This window comes from Balaenoptera musculus, chromosome 2 (assembly GCF_009873245.2).
Source record: "Balaenoptera musculus isolate JJ_BM4_2016_0621 chromosome 2, mBalMus1.pri.v3, whole genome shotgun sequence".
Taxonomy (NCBI): Eukaryota; Metazoa; Chordata; class Mammalia; order Artiodactyla; family Balaenopteridae; genus Balaenoptera; species Balaenoptera musculus.
In genome coordinates, this window is record NC_045786.1 from 111,880,616 (window position 1) to 111,902,988 (window position 22,373).

The window sequence follows — 22,373 nt, forward strand, 5'->3', positions numbered from 1 at the left end:
TAGATAATCTGGATACCCATCTAAACTAGTGATTCTTGACTTTTCCTGTCTTCAACTCACCAGAGATCCATACATTAGAATCTACTTGTCAGTGGTTAAGGGGGAGAGGAGGGATGTCAATGGAGGAAAGCCAAATTTAAGCATTAATTGAACAAATCCAGACTTAAATCCTCATATTCATTATTTTGCTTGAGATAGTGTGAATACTATAATTATGCCATAACCAGACATAACCATATCCAACTACTTTTAAGCACTTCAAAACTAAATAATTATATATTATTCCCACCCTCCCTAATAGTGATGATATAAATTGATTCTCTAAAACTACCAGACTTTTATATATTACTTACTACCTCTGGACTAGAAAACACTTCAAAAGTCTAATCCATACAATTTGGGGCCAAAAGTACTTACATTTTTTTTTTAAATAGCAAAACATTCTGGGAGATATGTTAAGAAAAATGTCTAATTTTTTAAATTAGAGATACTTTTATGTTGAGAGACATGTTAAGATATACTTACTGCTTATCTGTCCACAGCAATCAATCCAGAAGTATAAATATGAGATCAACATTTAACCAACAAGGAAAAAAAAATACTGTTACATCAGCTGATTTTTCTCTCTTTGAATTTAATGAGTTTACATCAAAAAATTAGGTAGTCATTTTACATTTAAGGAATAAAAATCTTTTTAAAAAAAAAGCAATACAAAGAGTGAGAGGATTTTAACCAAGTTTACATTTCTTTTTGCTATAGTTTTTAACAATTCATCTCATCATATTACAATGTGCAAATGCATTTGCAGCACCCATTACAATCATGACACTAAATTTAAGGAAGTACATTGTTACTAATGGCCCTCAGAGGAAACTGATTTACCTTCTATTAAAAACTCTACAATATATAAGCATTACGTAATAATGCTACTTCACCACCATTTGTCACAAGAACCATCACCAAAGTTTTCTGGAAATCAGTCCACACACAAATTAAATATTTAAAAGGTGAAATGTTCCTTATTTTAACTTTAGCAAGATCTTTCTTTTTCATTGTTAAGAAACACTTTAATAGTTTTAAAGTAAAAGCTGTTAAGAGTAGAGTCCAGATAGCTAAAACTGCACTCCTGAGTTCGAACTTACAGATAAGTCTTTTGTAAATAGTTCTCAATAAAATATCCTCCCTCCCCATCCCCCTGCCCCAAATCTTGATTTTTTTCTTACAAAACTTTGGTCAAGAGTAGAAATATATCCAGGCAGATATGTATGCCATATGATAGCAAGAACGGTAAAGCCCAACTAATGACTTTGGGTTTTAGAAATAGAAGGCAATTAAAATGTACTCAAAGTTACATTAAGAAAAGCTTTCACTGGGTAATATTGAAACAGTCACAAAGGTTAAGAAAATACTGATATCAAAGTACAAATGACTACAATGTTAAAATAGACAAAAACTACTATACAAGAGCCTCTTTTAAAATTAAAAGTAAAGAACACAACACATGAGTCAGGATTGTTTTCCTGTTCAACTCATAAATTTTAGTCTTTATATTCAGAGGGTTGGTTATGTTGACATCTAGTAGAGTTTCTTATGACATCTGATGAAGTCTCGTTCCAACTTCAGACGGTGGCTCTTCCCTAAAGAACTTCTTGATTTTGGTCACATCTTGGTCACTGTACAATTTCAAAGTAGTGCAGTATCGCCATGATGTGCTGAGGCATGAAGACATATCCTGTGTACAGTGCCATCCCCACGATGGAAACCAGCATGGAATCTGAGTTGTAGTTAAGGAAACTTCATTTAATTTACTTTTTCTCAGTTTATCCAAAACTAAATCCCCAAATTTTTTCAACAATTGTTCTATGTGGAAGTACCCATTCATTTAATGCTTTCTAATACCTACCAAGTATTTATAAAGAACTAATAACTATAATTATAGCCACTAACCTTAACTATGCCTGACACCATTCTAAGTTTTTTAAGCTCATTTTATCTTCACCATCACCTTACATGGTGCGTACTATTATTCTCCCTGTTATATTCCAAAACATCAGGCTGCTTAAAATGAAGCAGAGAAAGTGACCCTGTTCAATCTAAGAAACAGAAATGTATAGGAATAAAATTGTACAGTATTTAATGACTGCAAAAGGTCTACAAGCTTGAACAATAAGAATGTCTGATCCAAGAATTCTAGAATTATTTAAACTAGAATGTGGCTAAGATATTGGCTTTACAGCCAAAGATAAGATCAATCATATACTAGTGACATAAACTGGTAATAGCTGCTACTATTAAACATTTAGTAGTATTATTATTATCACTAAACTTTGCAACAACATCAAATTAAAGTCACCTTGATAACCTAAACCATAAACATTCTGCCCTGTGGTCCTTTCTCCGCATTCCAAAAGGAATGTAAACTGTATAGCGGGCTTCCCTGGTGGCGCAGTGGTTAAGAATCCGCCTGCCAATGCAGGGGACATGGGTTTGAGCCCTGGTCCGGGAAGATCCCACATGCCGCAGAGCAACTAAGCCCATGTGCCACAACTACTGAGCCTGCGCTCTAGAGCCCACGAGCCGCAACTACTGAAGCCTGCATGCCACAACTACTGCAGCCCGTGCGCCTAGAGCCTGTGCTTCGCAACAAAAGAAGCCACCGCAATGAGAAGCCCTCGCACTGCAAAGAAGAGTAGCCCTGCTCCTCAGAACTAAAGAAAGCCCGCGCGCAACAAAAACCCAATGCAGCCAAAAATAAATAAAAATAAAAATAAATAAATTTATAAAAAATAAATAAACTGTATATATGCAAGTCAACAAGGAGCCCTCCTCTTGGGCCACACGAAATACTGCTAACAAAAATTATGTAAAACCTGAGGGCTTTTTGCTTTGCAGAGTCATGCTAAGGGGAATATCTACTTCTGACCTGGGACTGTGTTTTATGCATTCATTCATTCATTCATTCATTCATATTCTCTCTCTCCCCTCTTCGCCCACCTCCTGTCTTACATACCTTCAGCTCTACATACTAGTAGTTCTACAATACCTTACATTCCTTTATGAGAATATAGGGTTTAAATAAACAATGTGCTTACTACCAGCTAATATTTGTATAACAGTTTAGTTGACAAACCTCTTTTATGTATTATCTTGCTTGACCTTTATGGCTTTCCTGTGAAATGTTTATTCACTAGTACTCATCAGAGACTGACAAAACACTGAGGGGACTTGTCCAGGGTCACACAAGAAACTGTCTTTAGAGCCACAGCTCAAACCTGACTCAGACCCTAAGTTCATTCCCCTCATCTGGCAAACATGGGTGAAAGTCTCCCATGATAATTTTTTTTGAAATGAAATTAAAATCATAATAATTTGGGGACTTCCCTGGTGGTCTAGTGGGTAAGACTCCACGCTCCCAACGCAGGGGGCACAGGTTCGATCCCTGGTCAGGGAACTAGATCCCACATGCTGCAACTAAAGATCCCACACGCTGCGATGAAGATGCCACATGTCACAACTAAAGACCTGACCCAGCCAAATAAATAAATAAATATTAAAAAAAAAAAAAGATTCCCACATGCTGCACAGCACGGCCAAAAAAAAAAAATCATATTTATTTTATAGTGGGATTTTACAGTCTTCATGGGAGGGGTCAGCCTGCATTCAGTCTTAGCTTTTAAGCTAAGGTTGGTCAAGTGTGGGTCCTGAGGTGGGGAGGGCAAGTTCTTGCCGATTAACAACCACTATTTGGTGATTTACATTTTCCTGGGGGGTAGGAGGAGCAGGAGCAGCTGGGTGATGGGTAAGGGGGTTAGGAGGAAGGGCCTTGGTGACAGGGAGACGGCCACAGTGGACATTCTTAGTCCTTCAGTGTCCCTCACAGTGCCCAGAATAGTGACCGGGACAATTTGGACACAGGGGTATCGTGAAGCGGGATTTATGAAGAAGATGGACAGGACTTTGGAAATGGGTCACTGCATATGGCGGCAGAGGCCAGTGTCACATCTGGGGTGAAACCGATGACCCTGTTGGGGGTACCTGGGTTGGTGCTGCTCTCCCTGTGAACAACTTCACAAGAGGGAGGGTGTTTGCAGGAAGGAGATGTGCACTGGTAGAGATGCAGATGTCAGATGTGGGTAGTTCTCCCATGACCATTTTTTAAATTTACTTTTTAGCCTCCCTTAATCCAGTTCTTTCTTAAACAACCACCTTGTATTCACCACTTAATTTCTTAAAAAAAAAAAAAGTACAAACTTGCTGCTTCCACATCATTGCTCATCACCCACACAACCATCGGCCTTCTACCTCTCCAGGCTATAGACACCGCTCTCAGGTCACCAACGACCCCCTATCGAGTCCAATGGCTATCTAAATTGACACTATTTTCATCTTTCCTCTTCAAAACTCCTTCAGCTCTGGGCTGAGGTACTTCTCTGGTGCTCTCTTCCCTTCTCTCGCACCATTTTCCTAGTTCACTGGCTCTTTTTCCCTGTCTGCCACTAATGTGTAAGATGATTAGAGTTAATTTTGTGCTTTTCTCCCAAACATCCACTCCAGCCCTCCTGCTAGTACAGCAGCCATCCTCTTTGGGTGGGCCTAACCCTATCCCAACTCCAGGGATAAGCCCTGACTGATCTGAACCAGTTAAGATCTTCTCTTTTTAACAATACCCCCCAAATCTGATCAACAAGCTCAAAGTTTAGGAGTTCTGCCAGGAATTCAGGAACACAGATTCTCCTTCTAGAATATGCAGTTTGCTGATAGAACCCTGGAATCATTGGAGTCACTTTGCCTCCATGAGGAAATCAAAACTCAGAACAAAGTTGACAGATGAAGGTGGTGGAACAAAAATAATCGCAGAAAAATGGAGCTAGAACCCTGATCAAATGACCTGAAGCCCCCCCACCACTGGATTTTCAGATACATAAGCCAATACATACGCCCTTTACCCATAAACCACCTTTAGATATTCTTTGTCATACTTGCAGTTGAAAGGATTCTAAATGATAAAATGGAGTTCCCAATGATTTGTCTTGGGCCTACACACACTTATAACTTAAACAACCACCTTAATGTTGTTGACCTGACCCCACCTTCCATACTGCAGACAAGTATTTCCTATGATACTGGACATTTCCACCTATGACAGGCTTAAATTCACAGAGCCAAAACTGAACTCATTAACTTTCTCCAAAACTACTTCTTCCTATAGGTCCTATTTTTCCAACGATTTGAAAATAGTTGACACACTATCTGATACAACTATAGATTAACTATTTGCCTAGTCACTCAATCTAGAAATTTCTTTGATTCCTTCTCCCCAAATTCAAATTATTTAAGACTTCTCAGTTCTTTCCAACCACAACAAATGACTTTTATCTCATGTTCCCCTACCCTAATCAATGATAAATGATTGAGGTACTTATCATTCCTTACTTAATCACTTAAAAGCTCCCATTTTAGGCCTCTGGCTATTTTCCAAGTCTCTCTATACTAGAGTTATCCTTTTAAAATGCATGCTTCCCAATGCCTCTAGGATAGCACTTGGAATTCTAAGCCAAGCATCCGAGGACCTTTCCAATCTAGCTCAAGTACCTGGTCTTAGGTTGGAGTGCAAGAAGTAGACAAGAATTGACAAGAATTGGCTGGAACAGGGATTCTTGTATAAGTTATTCTGAAGGCAGTTTTATCAGAGGGGGAGTGAGCAGAACAGAACAGAGCAGGGGGAAAAGCTGAGGAGGTTCAGGAGCTCAGCCCCCACAGGGCGCTCTGGAGCATGAATTGTACCACATGTTGGTGTTGCTTTGAGGCAACAGGTCTGATATTTTGTATCCCTTAATCTGTCAATCACTGGCTGTACCATAGGCTGAGGAAAAACCACCTGGGCAAGACAGCTGCCTCGGCCAAGGGCAATAGTCTGGAGAAGGGGGAAGCTAGAAGGCAGTAGCAGACAACACTCCCAGCAGCGGGGAGAAGTACATCAGCTGGCAAAGGGGATCAAGGTGGGGGCCAAAAGCATCTACAGTTGACCCTAGAACAACACGGGTTTGAACTGCACAGGTCCACTTATACGTCGATTTTATTTCAATAAATACCTACTACAGCACTACACAATCCACGGTTGGTTGAATCTGCAGATGTGGAGCCACAGATACAGAGGGCCCGACCGTAAAAAGTTATACTCAGGGCTTCCCTGGTGGCGCAGTGGTTGAGAATCTGACTGCTAATGCAGGGGACACGGGTTCGAGCCCTGGTCTGGGAGGATCCCACATGCCGCGGAGCAACTGGGCCCGTGAGCCACAATTACTGAGCCTGCGCGTCTGGAGCCTGTGCTCCGCAACAAGAGAGGCCGCGACAGTGAGAGACCCGCGCACCGCGATGAAGAGTGGCCCCCGCTTGCCGCAACTAGAGAAAGCCCTCGCACAGAAACGAAGACCCAGCACAGCCAAAAATTAAAAAATAATTAAAAAAAAAAAGTTATACTCAGATTTTCAACTGTGCAGGGGTCAGCACCCCTAACCCCTGCTTGTTCAAGGGTCAACTGTACCATGCTGCTTTTCCATCATACCTCCCAACACTCCAAATCATCCCCCAACAAACACACATCCTACTCATGCCATATTACATGAGTCTCAGAAAACAATGTTCTATATTTTCATACTGCTCTGCCTTTGCTTACGGTTTAATAATATGACTAAGGATAACAGCAGTGGCAGCTTTCATTTTGTCTAGTGTGCACACGGCACTGTGTTAAGCCCTTCAGTAATATCCCGAAATCAGAGTAAGCAATGGAGCCAATTCCAAACCAAGTCAAACTCCTAAAATGTGTTCTTAACTATTACACTATAATATCTTCCTATGTACGAAAAGTCCTATCCCTCCAAGTAAAACCTAATCATTCTTAGAGCTCAGCTAGTCATCTCCTCTCGTATGAGACTCTCCCTAGCACTCATACTTTTTCTATTCTTACCCCAACGTCCTGGCAGAATTAACTATTCCTTAATGCTCATCAAGTTCTTTACTCATATCACAGCGCTTATCACCTGACATTACCTATTTGGAGATGTATTGATATTTATCTCATCCAGATTATCAACTCCTTGAACACAGGAACAATGTCTAATCATTTTTGTATCTCCAACATCTAACATAACACACGCTTAATAAATATTTGATGAATAAAGGAATTGCTTAAGAAACATTATTTGACTCTAGATTCACTATGGTGCTTTCTACGTATTCCACATATTACCGTGACCAACAAACTCTAAAGCAACTACAGCAAAGAAAACCAAAATCTGTTTCTAAGCAGTACTATATTTTCAAGATGCTTTTTGGTTTTTTTAACAGCTTTTATGTAAGACTTATGAATGTATACACCAAGCAAATGAAATGGTACAGTAATAATCTTCAGGTCATTGGCTCAAATTCAAGTAAGAATTACTAAAAACAGCCATTTGAATGATTATATTACGTACTCTTTATGGCACTATAATTCTTCTATTTAGTATGGAGAATGTATCAGTTAACATGCATAAATTAGCTTAACAGAGATTGCTCTACTATAAGACAGGAATCTGAAACTTAGGCTCAATTTTGTGAACACTAAGTTGTCAAACCTTTAATCTTTTATATGCATATAAAAATCAGGACATCTTTCCAAGTGAAACAAGAACTTATCAAAACTTTTTTTTTTTCTTGGCCACACCAAAGGAATGCAGGATCCTAGTTCCCCCACCAGGGATCGAACCTGTGCCCCCTGAAATGGAAGCGCAGACTCTTAACCACTGGACTACCAGGGAAGTCCCCAGAACTTATCAAAACTTGAAAAGATGTTTTGCCTGGTTAAAATATTAGACACTAGAGTTCATGACTTTCTACAGCATTATCCTGTGATGCATACATGTGGAGTAATAACAAATAAATGGCAATTATATATGCTAAATTCAGGATAGTGGTTACTTAGTGGGGTGAAATGGGAAGAGGAAGAAGGGAGATCAAGTGAGAAGGGGCACAAAGGGTCTTCAAATGCATGTTTTTCTTCAGTAGTTGGTGGTATGGGCACACTTTCATTATATTATTCTTTATGGGTTTTTTATTGCATGCCTGAATAGTCAATAAGTCTTACTTATTTTTTTTAGTAAGTAAGAACTGTAAAGGAAAATGGAACTGCATATAGTACTAGACTAAAAACTGTTTTATTTGAAGGATCTTTTTCCCTGGCAAAGTTTGGGTTTGGCATCACTGGATCTAATTTGCTACTAGGAAATAAACAGAAAATCTTAGCTGTCAGAAACAGAATAAACAACTCTCAATTCTGACCAAGAAAACAGAAAATTACCAAAAGTCACTTGCACCTAGATGCAAATGCCAATTATTAGCTACTCAAAATAATAACAATAATAACAATAAACCTAACCTTTTACCCAGAGCCACTTATTAAATTTAACTTTTAATTCTATTTCCCTCAAAAAACAGTTTCTGTATTCTGATCCCACTTCTCCTAAGTATTTCGAGAATCACAATAATTAAATAAGCCTCTAAAAGTAAGTTTTCTATACAATTAAATTTCAAAATTATTCCCCAAAATTATCCTAAAGCTCTCAACCATAAGAGAATATTTTTTTACTGAAGTATAGTTGACTTACAATGTTTCAGGTGTACAGCAAAGTGATTCAGATATACATATATTCTTTTGTAGATTCTTTTCCATTATAGGTTATTACAAGATATTGATTATAGTTCCCTGTGCTACACAATAGGTCCTTGTTGTTGATCTGTTAATCCCAAATTCCCAATTAATCCCTTCCCCCCCCCAAATAAGAGACTATTTAAAACTGACTTAACTATACAGTGAAACTCATATTAAATGAAAAAGTAAACAATGGGACCATGAGGAATTTCTACTAGCCTCAATAATCACCTTGCAAAACATGCAAAAAAGTGCCTTTTAATAAGTAACTTTCTACAAATGCAATTTAAGCAATTTTAGCCATGTAGCTGAAATAGCTCCAATACACTGAGTTGAATACTCCCTGAGATTATGCTTGGCACCATTCAAAATGGCAGTTTTATTGTGACATTTGCAAGGTTGGGGAACATGTGACCTTCATCTTAGAAATGTTCTCACAAACAGAGCTAAACATACACCATTTAGAATATAACAGCTATTATTTGCTATCTGGGTACTTGAGTGGATTTCTCAATCCACTGCGTTCTTTAACACACCTCTCAAAGTTTAAAGTATCCTTGACACACTGCGAAGTACAAGAAATGGATACTGGAATCACCATGGCACTGGAAGAGACCTAGGTTTGAGCTGCAATTCTGCCAATCCCTGGTTGTGTCAAAAACTCTCTGATCACTAGTCTCCTTATCTATGGTTTGGGGACACACATCACCTACCTTTCAGGGTTGATATAAAAATTTGGAATCAAATCTATTCTGCAACAAAAGGTAATATAATCTTTACTGAAATTATTGTTTGAGGGCTTGGGCACTAAACATTATGACTCAGACCTCTGTTTGGAAATTGCCCAAGGTCACCCTGCTATTAACTTGTTATTTATAGCATAATCCTAAGGCATCACAACCTCTCTGGACCCGAGTTTCTTCTCCATAAAATGAAATCCCTTCCTGGATTAATGTTAGGATCCCACTTGCTTGGAGAGGGCATTTAAGCACCACTTCTCAATCATCCTTAATGTAATCTTCTCTTTGAGACACTGAGGCACACACACACACACACACACAGAAAATGTAAATATTCAGTGTTATATAATACACATATATTGGAAGGTAATACACAAAGTGATAGAGTAATCTTTCCATTTACCAAGCCCTTACTGCTGTTTGTATAAGTATCAGCAGCTGTACCAAGATTAATCACGTTTATGTTTTAGAAGGGGAACCATGATTCAAGAAATATAGAATTTTAAAGCTAGTGAAATCCAGACTATAACAAACCAAAAACCTCAAAAATTAAAAAATACGTCTTTTCCGTTTTGTGTGTATGTAACTGTCTCCACCACTGAATTTTAAGTGCTTGAGAGCGAACGCCTCAGCTGCTCTTTGCTTCCAGTTGTAGTGCATTGTTAGACAAAGCAGGCACTTCATCAACCATTCAAGAACCGAGCAGATAATGTGCCAGGATTGGGCAGGCACTGCCGATAATTGTTTGTTCAAGGGCTGAGTGAACAAATCTGAGGTTATTTATAACCTGGACATAACATAAATATTTTATGGATCCAATGGATTAAAAAGCAAATAGATGTGAAACCATATATCTGTGTGCTGTTTGCTGTTTTCTTTAACAGGGATCCCCAACTAATCATGAGCTGATAAGTTCCCAGTTAGACAGGAAAAAAAATAAATAAAGACTTTTTGCGCATACAAGGGATTGGCCATCCCCAGTCCTTTTCCCAGCAACTTAAAAAAAAAAAAAGAGGAAATGCTTTAAAGTTAAATACAGTACATCAGAAGTAAGACCACAGTAACTAACATTTCCTGCCCTAACCAGTAACCCCGTACTATCACCGCCTGCCTTAGCAACCTATTCACAAGACTTTGGAGAAACCAAAAGTACCTCCTCACTGGGAAAAGGGCAGGGGCCTTTGTTCCAGTGGGTATGATTTATTCCTCTTCACTAGTCTAATTTCAATGTTTTCAGTCTCTGATGGCCCTGGTCACATCAAAAAACAAAGCTAAAATGTCATCTAAAACAATCCAATCTTCTATTAGTCCAATTCCTTTTGTAAAACTAACTTTAAAAAGCTACTTTTATCCTTAGAAATATTCAAAAGTTTTGATAAATTTGATTTATTTTAAGGAACCATCTTAATGAAAAAAGAAAACAAAGTATCTGACAAAGTATTACCGTAGGTTGTTTGGTGAAAAGCAATCAAAGCTCTAAGGGAAAGCAGGTGTCAGCTGCTGAATGATGCTCCAAAAAGGAATCTTTCTTATTACTGCAGGCTTTGTCCCTTGACCTCGAAAAACTAGAAACCATCACCAAAAGAAACGTTAAGAAAGCTTATTTTGGGAATTCCATAGTGGTCCAGTGGTTAGGACTCACTGCCGAGGGCACGGGTTCAGACCCTGGTGGGGGAACTAAGATCCCGCGAGCTGTGTGGCATGGCCAAAAATTTAAAAAAAAAAAAAAAAAAAATGAAAGCTTATTTTTACCAAATATATCACTTCTGATGCTTTCCTAGTTTCCATAAATGAAAGCAAGTAGAAGATAACGATATGGTTATAGCCCTGTGTAAGTCAGCCAATTTGATATTCTTGGGCCATAGTAAAGGATATCACATCAGCATCAGAGGTTACTGTTAGCAAGCAAAACCCATTCTCTGAGCTTTCTGTAGTGTTGGTCATACTTAAGTACGGAAATTGATTTTAGAACAACTTGATGATGAACTCTTTAAAAACTAAACAAACAAAAAAGCCTGCTGCTGAAACCAGCAATGAGCATGTTCAACTCTGAGCCGAAATCCTAGAAATGGTCTGTAGCTCTGAACCCAGAGACACCAAGGCTATGTATCACTATATGTCTTTATAATTAGAGCTTCTATTAATCACATGAAGATCTGAAGTCCCAGGGTCAAGGGGGAAAAATTACCTGTCTGCTCTAAAATATAATCTGTTCTGCTATAACACATTTCTGGAGCATCAATTAACTCATATACGACTAGGATATCACAGGAGCTGCATGGTTTCATATGGGATTTTTCGTAAATTAGGGGAGCCAGATTAGTGAGGAAAGAATTATAATCTTCAGCAAGAAACATCCTTCAGCTCAGCGGCTGCAGTCCTTTTAGCTCTATTTTAAGAAAATTAAAAATTAGCATCTGTACCTGGGCTCCCTCTCCAGAAAGGTACACCTCCAGGCTAGCACAGCTCCCAACTAATGGCAGGATTGCACTGCCTCCTGCACCTCCTCGACGGCAGCCCACACCAATTCCATCTCTTCAGCAGTTCCAGTCAACTCTGTCCATGCATTTTTAATGTCCCCTGGGGCAGCGCCCAGCCTGCCTGCCCAGGCTATCCAAGTTGTCCCCCCAACATGCCAATCACTGTTTTCATTAGCACCTGCTTACGAAGTTGCATAGATTTTGAGGGGCTAATGATATTTTCCCATAAACTCTTTTATTTGAGAATTTTTCAGGAACGCATACAACACATGATGGCCAAAATTCTTGTATTAGTAGTAATTCTACTTTTCATAACTATTGATCATAAATACAATACTGTCTTTCTATCATTCCATAACTACTTTTTTTTTTTTTTAATTGTTTCTGGCTGCATTGGGTCTTCGTTGCTGCGCGCGGGCTTTTCTCTGGTTGCGGCGAGCGGGGTCTACTCTTCGTTGCGGTGCATGGGCTTCTCATTCTGGTGGCTTCTCTTGTTGCGGAGCACGGGCTCTAGGCGTATGGGCTTCAGTAGTTGTGGCACCTGGGCTCAGTAGTTGTGGCTTGCGGGCTCTACAGTGCAGGCTCAGCAGTTGCGGCGCACAGGCTTAGTTGCTCTGCGGCATGTGGGATCTTCCCGGACCAGGGATTGAACCTGTGTCCCCTGCACTGGCAGGTGGACTCTCAACCACTGCTCCACGAGAGAAGCCCCCATAACTACTATTTTTTAAGCATTCCAATTCATGAAAAGTATATATCCTCTCTTAAGTAGATCTTTCAGAACATAGAGTTTTAATTATTAAAATTGAGCACTGGGTTTTTTTTTAATCTAAAGAATTTACCTTCAACTTCCCTGGTGGCACAGTAGTTAAGAATCCGCCTGCCAATGCAGGGGACACGGTTCGAGCCCTAGTCCGGGAAGATCCCACATGCCCCAGAGCAACTAAGCTCCTGCGCCACAACTACTGAGCCTGCGCTCTAGAGCCCGCGAGCCACAACTATTTAGCCCACGTGCCACAACTAGTGAAGCCCGCGCGCCTAGAGCCCGTGCTCCGCAACAAGAGAAACCACCGCGATGAGAAGCCCACTTCGCCTAGAGCCCGTGCTCCGCAATGAGAAGCCACCGCAATGAGAAGCCTGTGCACCGCAACGAAGAGTAGCCCCGCATTCTGCAAATAGAGAAAGCCCGCGCACATCAGCGATGACCCAACCCCAACGTAGCCAAAAAAAAAAAAAGAATTTATCTTATCCTTGCTCCTAAGCACCACAAATGTTACAACAATCAAACCCTGAGCCGGGGTGTCGGGGGGAGGAGGTCACAAGGTCTTTAAGAATATGAAGCAGTGGAGTCAGGCTCCACATTAACCTGTACTGAAAAATCACTGGTATCACATGCAGAAACACTGTAGATCATTTGTATGTGCTTTGTCTCCACTGCCATCAACCTCCCATGACTTTCCCTGACGCCCTAGTACAGATCACCTAGTTCTTGTGTAGCATAGTTTTTCTCTTCCACCTTTCCTGAAAGAAAGGAACTTTTTCCTACTAAAGAAAAAGTTATAATATCCTAAGGAGTACAGACAAAGTATAGTCTAACATTCTCACATAGCCAGCCAAATATCCAGACAGTGTCAAACAGGCTAGAGCAGCTGTTTTCAAACTAAAGCACAGGAGCCCTGGAGGAACAAGACTTTTCAGAGGATTAGAATCAGTTAAGGGGAATCAGTTTACAAATCTTCAGCTTCCACTGTACTCTCTCCTCAAGCTGATCTGAGAACTGTGATCTGCTAGTTCTCCTTCCCATCCCCCCCCTTTACAACTTTACTTCTCTCTCTTTACTTCCAGAATCTTACAATTACACATTTCCCCAGGGTATAAAATAACCTCTGGGACAGCAAACAAAGGAATAGTAACTAACTTACATTGTACTTTATTTCCTTCAGGTAACAGACTCCTAGCACAGCTCCAAACCTCACCTATCTATCCATCTAATAATGTGAATTTGGAAATGAGACACATTTCCAATCTGGGCCAGGCAAAATGCCTCCAGCAAGGAGGATGGTGAGAGGGGCTGTTCTGCCATCACTGAGGAAGTGACCAGAGAATCCACTGTCAACATTCACGAGCGCACCCATGGAGTGGGTTTCAAGAAGCGTGCCCCTCAGGCACTGAAAGAGATCCAGAAATCTGCCAAGAAGGAGACAGGAACTCCAGATGTGCACAGTGACAACAATTTCAACAAAGCTGTCTCAGCCAAAGGGTTAAGGAATGTCCCATACTGTATCCACCTGTGGTTGTGCGGTTGTCCAGAAAACATAAAGCTGAAGATTCACCAAACAAGCTCTATACGTTGGTTACCTAAGTACCTGTCACCACTTTGAAAAACCTATAGTCAATGTGGATGAGAACTAACAACTGACTGTCAAATAAAATTATAAAACAGCAACAACAAAAAAGTGAGACAAGACTGAAGGTGTTTACATAACAATTATTTGAACAGAAAAATGACACTGAGCTTTTTCTGACAGAAATTAAGACTGATTTTGCCTATTTGGCTTCACAGTGAGGACCAGCTTTGCCAATCAGGTCATGTGATGAATGTTTTCTATGAATTGTATAAGAAAAAAATTATAGTTTTAAGGTTTTAGCAAAAACACAATAATTTTTAAAAAGCAAAAACTTAAATCTTTTGTAATTGTCTAAATTCACTATGAAAGATTTCAGATGTCAACTTAAATGAGTGAGAGGATACACAGTATGTGCTTTTTGTTCTTTTAGGGAATGCACAAATGAAAAGTCTGAACACCACTGGGCTGGAGGGTTGGAAGTATTAATTTATCAGTTACAGACACCTCCCTGGCGGTCCAGTGGTTAAGACTCCACGCTTCCACTGCACGGGGCTTGGGTTTGATCCCTGGTCGGGGAACTGCACGGGCAACATTCTGCATGCTGCATGACTCGGCTACAAAAAAAAAATTTTTTTTAATTAAAAATAAAAATAAAATAATTTATCAGTTACAGTTACTCCTAGCTCGGCTTTCCTCATTTAGCCCTCCCTGGTAATGGAAAACTGCATTAATTTCTACAAAAGGAAGATCAAAAGGAAATGGCATAGGGCTTCCCTGGTGGCGCAGTGGTTAAGAATCCGCCTGCCAACGCAGGGGACAGGGGTTCAAAGCCCTGCTCCAGGAAGATCCCACATGCCGCGGAGCAACTAAGCCCAAGCGCCACAACTACTGAGCCTGCCCACTAGAGCCCACGAGCCACAGCTACTGAAGCCCGTGTGCCTACAGCCCATGCTCCGCAATAAGAGAAGCCACCACAATGAGAAGCCTGCGCACCGCAATGAAGAGTAGCCCCTGCTCACCCCCTGTCTGTGCGCAGCAACAAAGACCCAATGCAGCCAAAAATAAATAAATAAATAAACTTATAAAAAATAAATAAATAAAATAAACTGTCAAACACGTTAGTTACTCTAGTATATTGACAGGTGAAGAAAAATCCTTCTCAATTCTAGCTTTAAGCATTTGAGGATACAGCAAAAATCTGAGAAAATAACTTAGTCGCTACTGAAAAGAACATACAGCTTAAAATGTAGCGCTGGGGAGGGGGAGGGGCAACATGGGGTGGGGGAGTGGCAGATACAAACTATTGGGTGTAAGACAGGCTCAAGGATGTATTGTACAATGCAGGGAATATAGCCAATATTTTGTAACAACTGTAAATGGAAAGTAATCTTTAAAGTTGTATAAATTTTTTTTTAATTTTTAATTTTAAAAAAAGGAATGCTTTTTTTTCATTATCATTCAAAGCCTATCTCAATGCAAAATATCTTCCTTTGCTTCTACCCTTGCCTCCTCCAGCCACCCTTAATTTATTCCAAATCCTGCAACCAAAGTAAACCTTTTCAAACTTAAAAAGCCAGATTGGATCACTCCTCTATCAAACCTTCCAAGAGTACCCTTTTTTACCAAAATTAAAAATCAATCCGCAAGGGCTTCCCTGGTGGCGCAGTGGTTGAGAATCTGCCTGCCAATGCAGGGGACACGGGTTCCAGCCCTGGTCTGGGAAGATCCCACATGCCACGGAGCAACTGGGCCCGTGAGCCACAATTACTGAGCCTGCGCGTCTGGAGCCTGTGCTCCGCAACAAGAGAGGCCGCGATGGTGAGAGGCCCGCGCACCACGATGAAGAGTGGTCCCCACTTGCCGCAACTAGAGAAAGCCCTCGCACAGAAACGAAGACTCAACACAGTCATAAATAAATAAATAAATAAATAAATAAAAGAACGTGAATTTCTTAAAAAAAAAAAAAAAAAAATCAATTCGCAAGAAGAGAGGCCGCGATAGTGAGAGGCCCGCGCACCACGACGAAGAGTGGCCCCCGCTTGCCGCAACTAGAGAAAGCCCTCGCACAGAAACGAAGACCAACACAGCCATAAATAAATAAATAAAAATAAATTAAAAAAATAAAAAAACATAGTTCAAGTACTTTCTTTAAAAAAAATAAAAAATAAAAAATAAAAATCAAGGGGCTTCCCTGGTGGCGCAGTGGTTGAGAATCTGCCTGCCAATGCAGGGGACACGGGTTCGAGCCCTGGTCTGGGAAGATCCCACATGCCACGGAGCAACTGGGCCCGTGAGCCACAACTACTGAGCCTGCGCGTCTGGAGCCTGTGCTCCGCAACAAGAGAGGCCGCGATAGTGAGAGGCCCGCGCACCGCGATGAAGAGTGGCCCCCGCTTGCCGCAACTAGAGAAAGCCCTCGCACAGAAACGAAGGCCCAACACAGCCATAAATAAATAAATAAATAAATATTTTAAAAAAAAAAAATCAAAGTCCTTACAAAACCTCCAGGACCTCCAAAGAGTCTGACCTCACCGCCTAGGACTCTCTCGCACACTCACTCTGCATAGCCATACCTGCCTCAGTGATGGCCTTCATCCGTGCCAGGCAGGCTCTGGGCTCAGGGACTTTGCAATGACTAGTCCCTCTGCCAGCTCTGCCCTTCCCTCAGATTTCTACCCTGCTAACTCCCTCACCTCCTTTATCTTTTTACTCAAATATGCTTTCGCAATGAAGCCTCTCCTGATATCCTTTTTAAAAACAGTAACTCCATCCCATCCACACATTTCTTATCCCCCTGACCTACGTTTCTGTTTTCCATAATGCTTACCACCTAACATACTATATATTTCGCTTTTTTTTTTTTTTGGTAACACCTTGCTGCCTGCAGGATCTTAGTTCCCTGACCAGGGATCGAACCCATGCCCCCTGCAATGGAAGCAGAGTCCTAACCACTGGACCGCCAGGGAATTCTCACTATATATTTCACTCATTATCAAAGTTCCCCAAGGACAGGGATCTCTGTCTCATGTGCTCACTGATACATCACAAGCATCTAGGCCAGCATCTGGCACAAGGTACGCACACAGAAGTGTCTGTTCTCACTTAAAGAATCCACTCTGCCTTAAAGAATCCCTGTTCCAGCCAAGTCAGCCTGGCGTACTCACCATCCCAACACATCTCTGCACCCCAGTCCACACCTTCTCCCCACCTAGGAGAAAATAAAGTAAAGAACTCAAATACCTCCCTGAAAGTTCTCTAAGTCCACCATGCTCTTCCTGCCCTGCATCCCAAAGCACTCACTGCCCAGCTCTTTCAGCGGAATAACAAGGGGTGGGGCAAGGATCTACCTGAGAACATGTGTCAGTTCTAATTTTTCCTGAACTTGGATCTAATTTCCTTGAAGAAATGAAGTCCATCTTCTTGGAAACTTAGAACAGAACTCAGGATGTTGAAAATTTTTTAAATTAAAATAAATTTTAAAACCCTGTTCCTAGGATTTTTTTTTCCATTCAAAATGAAAAGAGCTTTGAGTCTCACTGGGAAAGGGAAAATGTATATTCCTGTGGTTTATTTTCCTACTTTATTAAATACAGTTAGTCTCCTTCAGTTCTACCATCTCCCACCTCCTCTCCCTTCTCCAGTCAGTAATTCTTCTTGGCTGTTCACTCAATGCCAGCCCCTGTATGCCAGCTGTTGTACTATACTACTGTACTTTTCAAGGTACTGTACTGTAAGAGTAAAAATGTTTTCCTTATTTTTTGTATTTGTTTTCTATTACAGTACAGTACCATGTAGCCAATTGTGTTAGTTGGGTACCTAGGCTAACTTTGTTGGACTTAACGAACAAATTGGACTTATGAATGCGCTCTAGGAATGGAACTCGTCTGTATGTAGGGGACTGATTGTATTTAAATGTCAGTGAGAAAAATGTCAGTGAGAAAACTGTTACTGGATTTGAGTGACTCTACTCAAAAGGTATGAGCACCTCCCTTCATCTCCAGAACTCTCACTCCATGCCTAGGAGGCCCTACTGGATCAGATATGACCTCCTTTCCTACTACTCACCCCCACTAACCCCACCCCAGACACACCAGCCACTCAGCTATCCCAGAAACAAGCCAGATACACTGGTGCTTCAGGGCATTCCTAGTTACTGTTCCTTCTGCCTGGAATGCTCGATCCTCTGGAATTTTTCCCCTGCTTAAATCTTTCTAAATGTCCCCTCCCTGACCACTCTAACTAAAAATCAAAGAACATGCACTCTTTCTTAGTTCCTATCCTCCTCTCCATTTTATTTTTCTCCATAACAGCTATAACAATCTAATAATCTAATTTTTTACTTATTTATCTAGTGGGATTAGAATAAATATTTTTAACTGTTTTATTCACAGGTAAATCCCTACTATCTAGAATAGTATCTGGCAATTAGAAAGTATATAATACTTGTGGAATACAGAACTCAGCAAATGTACATGTTTTACAAATGAGTAGACAGAGCAATGCAAATTTTGTTAACATCTCCAAAATAAATCAAAGAAGTTCTTTCTATCTATAGCCTCTTCTACTTCTTTAAGTTTGAATTCTCTACAAGAACTGAATGTTGTTCATCAGGAACAGTCAAGTTCCAAAGCTACTCTAAAAGTGGCTTAAAATCAGTGCTTCTGCAATTTCTTTGAAATGACAAATCAACATATAAACAAATGTCTGTCAAGCATTATTTGTTTGCCCAGCACTGTGGTTGAAAAAAAAAAAAAAAAACTCTTTCCTTGAAGAAACATGGACTGTCTTTCAGGGGGAATCTAATTCCAAACATAAACCAAAAAAACTGCCTGCATTTTGCTTAAAATAAATACAAATATAAAATGTCATGGAAACACAAGAAGCCATTACAGAATAAACCTTTGTTTTTTTAATTAAAAGAACAAGGCTAAAATAACTTTCACTTATGCTTCCAATTATTTTAACAAAGATTTTTAATTTTCTAGCTCCCCTCAACAGCATGACTACAATGTTACCCAGTAAGGCACTACAGGGAGTGTCTTGCTGGTTACAAAACATGTCTAGGTTACAAAACCTGGTCTTTTCCTTTCCCACTGATGGCTGCCAGTAGGGAAAGGGGACTTTCGAAACATGTTAAAACTTCCCCTCCAGAGGTGGATGTCAACAGGTCCCAGCAGGTCTCTTTCTAGTTGGTTGCAAATCTCACTAGTGTGTTTTTTCTTTTTTTAATGAAATCATGTGGTCCCATAAACCAATGAGAAGTCAAATGCTTCAAAGGCAAAAATCCACAGAGGTACTACATATCATTTCATAATTTATTTCTCCATCCCCCCCAAGAAAAACACGGAGGTATTTATGACACTATTACTATTGCAATGTAATACAGAAAAACCTTAACACCACTGACACCATAGCATTTATCTATGTGCCAACAAAAGCCTTTAAAAGTAGAGTGTAGACTCTGATAGTGGGGCACTACATTCAACTTCTGATTTAAAGAGTTTAAATTTAGCACAACATTGTTTAAATTCATTTTTTAATAACTTTAACTGAGTCAAGAGGCGGTCTATATTTTAGTATACATTTTACAAGGATGACCTCATGAGCTCCAACCTATAGAACTTAGAGTGAAACTAAACTGCAGCTACAAGTAAATGGTGCAGGAAATTAGAGCATACCTTACATTCAGACTTTAAATCCAAACTCTGCATTCTGGTTCTTAAACTCCAGGTTTGGAAAGAAATGCCAACAATAATAAAACTAAATTTCCTTGTAAAGCAGCTAAGATGCCTCAAAAGTATTGAGACAAAAGACTCAGCTTTGAGTACAATCCTATGCTAGTTCAAGACAAATAAACACACTTATTAAGGCTTGGAATGAAATTACCTCCGTCACTCTACCACAATGTGACAACGTATTTGCAAAGTTCTTCTGAAGCTACTCCAAACTAAACCACACTGAAGACGAGAGGCCCTGTATGAAGCAAGCATGCTATATAAAATATTTGTTTCATATTGGCCCTCAAGTTTTTAAAAAAAGTTATCTCTCATTAGTATTTATTCTGCAAGAATAATATCAAGGGATGTCAACATAGACAAATGAAGACAGACTTCAGGAAGCCCCTCTTCACAACCTTGAGTTATTAATTGAGCTTATGAAAGTTAGATGAGTTAAGATACAGGCAAAGCACTTAGCACAGTTGCTTGGCTGGTAGTAAATGCTCTATAGTCGTTAACGAGTAGTTATTAGCCATCTACGAAAACACAGCTTCAAACACTATCTACAACTAACCACATATTCCTTTTCGGGCTCGACTGTTACGGACTGTGCAAACAGCAAATTAATGAGTAGAAGAGACTTTTTAAACCATCTTGAAGACCAAAAAGGTACGATTAACCAACTGCTTTCAAAAACTGTATTGGGATGCCATGAGCACAAATTCACAACCTGACTTAAAAGCCGATAAACTGGTTAGCATTCTTATTAGGACCAAAGCCAGCTAAATCAGGGACAGCTAAAGGTCAAAAGCGTCCAAGCCGGGAGCGATTTGCTCCACTTACACGGTTCCTGCCTCCCACGGGAACCGGAGATTGAATCAAAGGCTGGCACGGCCGAAGTGCAGGCGAGGGCACACCAGGTAGACATCGCCCTAGGGGATCTCCTCCAGCAATAAAGACGCTTCTACCTTGGTCCAGTGACTCACCGGCGACCTCAGATCTCAAAGGAGTTCTCGTCCCCCACCCCCCAACCGCGGGAGCGCCACCCTCGGCCCCGAGACCTCGGCCCCGCGCGCCCGCCGCGAAGAGGCGAGTCCGCGAGCGCAGTTCCCGCGGGGCCGCCTCTCCGCCCTCCCGCCGCCCCGCGCCCGCCAGGCCCTGGGCCTGGGAGGATGCCGCCCGGGCCCCCGCGCCCCGACCCGACCCCGCGCCCGCGGCCCGAGCAGGATACTGAACACAGTCCGCTCCCAGGGCTCCAGCATGTAGAGCGCCGTGACCAGCAGGTACTGGTAGTAGAACCAGGACATCTGTTTCCAGGCCCGCGCCAGCGCCATCCCTGCCACGCGCCTCCCGCGTTGCAGCCAAACGTCAGTCTGTCCGGCCGGCCTCCCGTTCGCGTCCCAGAGCCCCTGGCCGCCAGGCCCGCCTGACCCGCGCCCATTGGCCGGCCCGGCCCGGAACGTCACCCGTGGGCACGCCCAGCCCCGCGCGCTCCCGGGCAGCCGGCCGCGAGCCCCGCCCGGCCGGCGTTTATTGGCCAGGCCTCGGCCTCGGCCTCGCGCCGCGCCCGCTCTCTCCCCGCGGTTCCCTCTCCCGGGGCCGCGCCCACGCGAGCCCGAGAACTGTCCCCGCGAGAGCGCCCCGCCCGGCCCCGCCCGGCCCCGCCTCGCCCGGCCGTTGGTTGGGGGGCGGTAGTGCCCGATGGGGCCCTGCCGCGGGGGTCGGCCGTGGCTCCCTTACGCGGTGGGTCCCCCGAGTCGGGCCCAGAAACACCAGTCGAAGAAATATTTGCGGAATACCAGTGACGCCTTAGGCGTCCTCCTGGGCTGGGGGATTACAGGGTGAATAGGAGCATATTAGGATCCTTACCTCTTGAAGTTTACGATCTAGGGGAGGAGACAGGCATTTATCACACAAATGCCAGAAAAGCTGTGATCGGTGCAGAGGGGGAGAAGAAGGTGCTCGGAGAGGGTGGGGAGGCGAGCATCGCCCAGTCAAGCAGGTCAGGAAAGGCATCTCTGAAGAAGTGATGCACACACTGCCCTCTTCCTCCTTCCCCACCCACACGCGGGCTCACACACACAAAAGCACACCCACATAAACCAACATACCCCGTGCACTCCTTAACCTAAAGACAAGAGAGAGATTACCATAAATATGTCAATCTGCCCACCTCTCTTAGTGGCGAAAGGTGCCGTGTAGGTCAAGGCCGGGAGAAGGACGCTGATCTGGTCGGTTCTGCAGATGACAGGCTGCTTGAGATCCGTCTGTGGGACAGATATCTCCTGGAGATGCACTCTTAAAAGTCCAGATTTTCCCACTGGCAAATGGGCCAGCAACATTGCACTCACCTTCTGGAATGAAGATGCACGATTAGCATGTGAAATGACACAATTAATGGC

At 41.8% G+C, this 22,373-nt stretch overlaps 1 protein-coding gene across 1 annotated transcript; it reads right to left on the reverse strand.

The window, feature by feature from the left end:
- Positions 1–614: 614 nt before the first annotated feature.
- SPTSSA (serine palmitoyltransferase small subunit A) lies at positions 615–21,394 on the reverse strand. Its single transcript, XM_036844828.1, has 2 exons — positions 21,203–21,394; positions 615–1,774 (listed from the first exon to the last, which is right to left on the reverse strand). The coding sequence occupies exons 1-2, from the start codon at positions 21,303–21,305 to the stop codon at positions 1,671–1,673; spliced, it is 207 nt and encodes a 68-aa protein (XP_036700723.1). The 5' UTR covers positions 21,306–21,394; the 3' UTR covers positions 615–1,670.
- Between the last annotated feature and the right edge of the window lie 979 nt (positions 21,395–22,373).